We start from the raw sequence: 5358 nt of genomic DNA, 5'->3' as shown, positions 1-5358 counted from the left end.
AGCCCGCCCCGCCGCCGCCCGCCTCGCAACACCCCCCTAAATACCGGGGTGCTGGGGTGGGATGGAGGCGGGAGCGCTCCGCAGCCGCTCCAGGGCAGAATCAGCCCCGGGGGCAGCAAAGCCCCGGGGAGCGAAGGGAAGGGGCTGGGGGAGAAAGGTGCTGGGGGAGAAAGGTGCCATCAGCAGAGAGGCTGGGAAGCACACGGGAGCAGGCGGTGACAGGGTACCCACGGGAGACACAGCCCACTCTCAGCCCAAGAGCATCGGGGGTCGCTGGGGTTTGCCCGTTCTTGCAAAGCACAGCGCGGCACCGATGCCAGGGGGTGGCCGGCGCGTGGGCGCGGGGGGGAAGGAGCAGCCACGGCAGCGGCTGCATGGTGGGTCACAAGCTTGCTCACACTCTACTCCGTGCCAGAGTAACCTGCACTGTGTGCTAGTTAATGGAGTGAGCGTGGATATTAATTAAGGCTCTTCACTCAATGTTCTCCCACAAGTACTGGTGGGATTGAGTCCAGCCACAGAGCTGTGCGTAGTGCCCAGCTTTCAGCTCAGGCTGAAAACTGCACCACGACCAGCAGACCCCCACAGCCCGGAGACCCTCGGGGAGCGTGCCCCAGAGACCAAAACTCAGCAGTCAGGAAGGGCCAAGTGATGGAGGATCCCACCTCATGTCACCTGGCACAGGGCGGTGCCTGGGAGGTCACAGAATCCCAGCACCAAGGCCAGCAGGAGGGTTTTGCCCAAAGCTCTGCCAGCAGCTGAACATCAACCCTCCCTACAGACCACACCCTCAGGGATACCCACGTCCCTGCCCATGAGACTGATCAAACACAGCCTTGCTTGCTCTGAGGTTCAACCGGGAGAGCAGAGCCAGCGGGAAGCTGAGTGCTGGTGAACAGTGCTGGCTCAAGGGCTCGCCCAGCTGCCTGGATCCCAAACCCTTTGGGATGCCCTTCTGGGAGTTTAACATCATTTCAGCCTCAAAGACTCCCTCCCCTAGGGCCTTTGCAGGTTGCCCCTGGGAAATACCTGAGCTTCCTTTGGGGGTCCCCAAGGGAAGTAAGAGCTTCGAGGGCCCCGGGCTCACCGTGGCTATTCTTAGAGTCCCCTCTTGAGCCTGAGTTACTGCCCTTTCAGACAGCAGCCCTGGCACGTCTCCAGGCTTCCACACAGTGGGGACAACCTGCCCCGTCCCTCCTTCTCCAGGCACCGCTGAGCTGCAAACACACATGCACGCTCCCAGACAGCCCAGGCAAGCATGGCAGCCCAATCCAAAGTGCACAGAGCTCTCCCTCAGCAGCACTCCTAAAAATATACACACTGCCATGGTTTTGGCATCCTCCCATCTCTGTGCTTAGGTGCTGGCCGCTGCAGGACAGACAAGATGCTGGTGATTTGCAGGGTGGAAGCCAAGCCACGCACCTCCCTGCACGCTGGAGCCAGGCAGGACGGGGTCAGTGGCACTGCACAGCCAGGCTCACAGCCAAGAGCCAGCCCTGCCTGATTAACTACTGGGAGGTATTTAAAGTTGGTGAGAGCTCCTTAGCAACAGCCACTGTCTCTGCAGGCTGCTGATGGAGAAGAAAGGCCAGAGGAAGATATGTGCAGGGAAGATGGGGGTGGAGAAGAAGAGGCTGAGAAGAAGGACAAAGACACAGTAACAGCGGGTCCCGGTTGCTGATGGTGCTGGGATGGGGCCCAGAACAAAGCCACCAGGTCCTCTGGTTATGCCCAGCCCTGAATGAAGGGAACAGCCAGGGTCCAGGCTCCTAGTTGACAAAGACCTATTTCCAGCACAGACCAGGGATGTCTGGTCCTATTCCCCCCCAAAAAGCTAACATTCCCTTCCCCAAAGCTACCTGCATGGCTGAAGAGTTACACTTTCATCCATCCTCAAGGCTTCCCGGGCTGAGCCCCACCACACTGTCCCCAAGGGCTTCTCCATCCCTTGGAGTGTCACCGGCTCAGATGAGACCCATAAACGATGCTCAGGACTGCAGTGTTGTCATCTCACTCTCCCCATAGCTACAGCAGCCAGCTGCCCCCCAATAAGCCATGCGGGGGGAACACCACACATGGGGGACAGTTTATTTTTCCATTAAAAAAATAGAGAACAACTTCACCATCTCCTAACATATATTACAGTCATCAACACCACAACGTGCAGACTAAATACCTATCTGTGACAATATTCCTGTCCTGGGGCAGGAGGGACAAAGGCAGCAGGCTGGGATGGGGGGGAGGAAGGAGACAGACATGTTTCTTGTGGCCTCAGAGCCTTGCCAGGAGGCTCAGCAGGTACAGGACCCATCCACACCTCTTCACAGCCCCACTCCAGGACCCACCAGCCCCCACAGTAGTGCCACACACCAGGAGCAGCACCAGGACATGCCTTCAACACTCACGCTACCGACCTTGCCCCAGGGCAGCCCGCAGAGGAGTTGGGCAGCACCTGCCTTCAGTTTGGGACCCCACACATCACTTCAATACCCAGGAAGGTCAGAAGCTCCACAAAGCATCTAAGATGCTGCCAGGGCAGTTGTGGAGGTCACCTACTTGCTCTGCCAGCTCACACAGGTGATGGAGTGGAAGGTGGCTTCTGGGATCAGACAACGGCCACATCCAGGGGTGGCCTTGGACACTTCTGCTCTCCCCTAAAGTCCCCTGACCAACCCTGGCCATTCCCAGCAGCAAAAGCAGAGGTGGAAAACCTAAAGCCAGACAGAGGGAGCCAAGGCAGTGAGCCCTCAGAGAGGGTGCAGCACCCTGCCCGAGCTCCCCAGCACCCTGGGGCCAGCCCTGGCCCCTCCGGACAGCCTTGCAGGGAATTGCCAGTGAAGGAGTGACCAGGGCCAGGACTTAGGGCTTTTCAGCCTCCCTGAAGGCATCACAAGCGATGGCGGGGCAGGGAGGGGATTAGCAGAAAGGGGAAAGAGCTGGTTTCAGTTAGGATCAGGGAATGGGCCAGGCAGAGCAGTGGGGAAAGCAGGGAGAAAGCAACAGTTGGCCCTGGGGAGCCAGGACGCTCACCTTTGGCTGCAGGGAGTCCAGCTCCAGGATGGGAGGGGGTTGATTTGGGGGTAACCTCAAGACAGCAATACCCAGAGTGGGCTCTACCCATCAAGGGAGAGCTACAGCCCATGGACTGTGGGCTGCCCAGGACGCAGCCGGGAGCAGAGGCAGATGGATGGCAGGAGGGGTGAAGTGTGGCTCACACCTGGGGCCAAGCGGGCACAGGGGGGACTCAGCAGAAAATGGGGATGGAAACCATCACGGGGAGCAGAGGTTGGCTGCAGCCAGTCCAGCAATGAGCCCCCAGGGCTCTATTTCTGCATGTCACACTGCAGGAGGAGGACGATGGAGGGGTCACTCTTCGCTGCCTCCTTGAACTCCTCCAGGGAGATCTGGTCATCGTTGTCCTTGTCCATCTTTGTGAAGATCTTGTCAACACGCTGCTGGGGCGTCAGCCCATCTTGGTTCATCCTCATCATGATCACAGTCCCCACCATCTTGTAAATGGCCTGGAGCAAGAAAAGAAGCAAAGTACCAGAGCGGGAATGTTGGATGGGCAGAAGGCCCCAGGACAAGGCAGGAGACAGGATTGCTGCTCTGCTGGGACCCAGTTAGCTGCTGGCATGAGCTATGCTGCTGCACAGCTACAACCAGGTGCACACCAGGTACCTTTCAGAAAAGGCTCTGGGCAGGAAAACTCATTCTTTGGTGCCAAAAGGGACCCAACAGCGGTGAAAAGCCTGGAAAAAGCAAGTTACCCCTGCTGATTTTAAGCACCGGTACCTCAATGATCTCCAGCATCTCCAAGCGTGTGATCTTCCCATCCCCATCCAGGTCATACATCTCAAAGGCCCAGTTGAGTTTCTGCTCAAAGGTGCCCCTGGAGGTGACAGACAGGGCACAGATGAACTCCCTGAAGTCAATGGTCCCATCACCGTTCTTGTCGAAGGTGCGGAAAGCATGCTGGGCAAACTTGGAGGCATCTCCGTAGGGGAAGAACTGCAGGGAGGAGAGAAGAGAGAGATCAAAATGGGGAGGGGGAGCTCAGTGGGGAAGCTGCACCCAAAGCAGCACCCTTGCCCCAGCAGGAGCAGGGTGCTCCAGCCCCACAGCGAGCACTCAGGCCCCCGGCTAGAGCCCACCTTGATGTAGAGCTGCTGGAACTCCTCCAGGTTGAGGATGCCGGTGGGACAGTCCTTGAGGAAGCCCTTGTACCACTGCTTCAGCTCCTGCTCGCTGAACTCCGTGCTCCTCACCAGGTCATCCAGCATCTCCGGGGCCAGCTTGCTGCTGTGCTTGCCCATGGCTGCCCCTGGGAGGGAAAAACGCACGGCTCCTACACACCAGGAACAGGGAGGGCTGGTGCTCCCAGGCCCTTCTCCACCCCGGCAGCTGGCCGACCCCACATGCCTCTTCCCCACACTAGAGCTGATCCACCTGGCTGGTGAGTGTCCGTGCACTGTCAAATGCCAGGACAGCGACTGTGGCGCTGGGGACAGGCTCAGTGCCCATGCCCAGCTGTGGCCCTTGCTGCTGGAGATGTGCAGGAGCTGGCCCTGGGGCAGCCTGCCGGTGCAGCCAGCAGCGTCACCTTCAGTCCCCAGCTCCTAGGCTGGCTCCCTTTGGGCTGCAGAAAAACACTCAAAAAACAACTGAAGACCCAGAACTCCTCACATGGCCTTTACCAGGCCACGATGTCCAGCTGCCCTCTGTCAGGACAGGCCAGAGAAGAGGCAACATGAATCCGCCATTAAAGCAGGAAAAATCCTCACTGGCATCATCTGACTTGCAGCATCCAGCCGGCCACGGCGATGCCCGACCCGCTCCTGGCCAGCCCTTGGTGAGGATGGGGTCCGCAGCCAGGCACCCCTCTGCTGCGGGGCTGCCTGCAGCACGGTGCACTGGAGCACTGGCAAGCCGGCAGCTGCGTGGGCACGATGCGGAGCTGCTCTGTTACACGCCGTGCCCGCTCCCACGCAGCCTTGGCTGCCGGTGCCGCTCAGCCCGAGCAGCAGATGGTTTGCTGAGAGCTCCTGGAGCTCCTCTCCCCGTAGAGAAAGTTGAGTAGAAGTTCACCTGGAGCCCAACCAAGCACCATCTCCCTTCCGAGCATCTGATTTCCTGGCCAGGTGGGCTTGGGGGACATGGGAGTACCCTGGGATGGGCACAAGCCTCCCCCCCGCAGCGATGCGGGGCTCCTCGTGCTCCCAGCCAGCCCCGTTCCCAGCTAATCCCGCAGGCAGAGGCTGCTTCCTGCCCCATCGTCCCACCAGCACCTGTCACCATCTGCGGCGGCAGCGCCTAACCCACCACCCCTTGGCAGCCAGAGCCGAGGAAACGTCTGGA

The 5358-nt window shown here is 59.5% G+C and overlaps 1 protein-coding gene across 2 annotated transcripts; it reads right to left on the bottom strand.

The window, feature by feature from the left end:
* Nucleotides 1-3251: 3251 nt before the first annotated feature.
* Nucleotides 3252-4322, bottom strand: HPCAL4 (hippocalcin like 4). 2 transcript variants are annotated; one of them, XM_009332153.1, is made up of 3 exons: nucleotides 4155-4322; nucleotides 3796-4011; nucleotides 3252-3521 (listed from the first exon to the last, which is right to left on the bottom strand). In XM_009332153.1, exons 1-3 carry the CDS (start codon nucleotides 4314-4316, stop codon nucleotides 3324-3326), a joined length of 576 nt encoding a protein of 191 aa, XP_009330428.1. In that variant the 5' UTR covers nucleotides 4317-4322; the 3' UTR covers nucleotides 3252-3323. The 2 variants fall into 2 exon arrangements, with proteins under 2 accessions (XP_009330428.1, XP_009330427.1); XM_009332152.1 differs by lacking the exon at nucleotides 3796-4011 and having other exon boundaries at nucleotides 3324-3521; nucleotides 4155-4316.
* Nucleotides 4323-5358: the final 1036 nt, after the last annotated feature.

Source organism: Pygoscelis adeliae, unplaced genomic scaffold (assembly GCF_000699105.1).
Source record: "Pygoscelis adeliae isolate BGI_AS28 unplaced genomic scaffold, ASM69910v1 Scaffold359, whole genome shotgun sequence".
Taxonomy (NCBI): domain Eukaryota; kingdom Metazoa; phylum Chordata; class Aves; order Sphenisciformes; family Spheniscidae; genus Pygoscelis; species Pygoscelis adeliae.
Note: the sequence above shows the minus strand (reverse complement) of the source record. Positions and strands in the feature narration are given on the sequence as shown.

Bases quoted from the DNA above. Each gene is read 5' to 3' on its own strand.
- HPCAL4 (XM_009332153.1), bottom strand. From the start codon at position 4,316: ATGGGCAAGCACAGCAGCAAGCTGGCCCCGGAGATGCTGGATGACCTG. The intron at 4,012-4,154 runs GTGGGCTCTAGC...TCCTCCCTGCAG, and splicing joins TCCAGCAGCTCTACATCAAG to TTCTTCCCCTACGGAGATGC. The intron at 3,522-3,795 runs GTACCGGTGCTT...TTCTTGCTCCAG, and splicing joins AGATGCTGGAGATCATTGAG to GCCATTTACAAGATGGTGGG.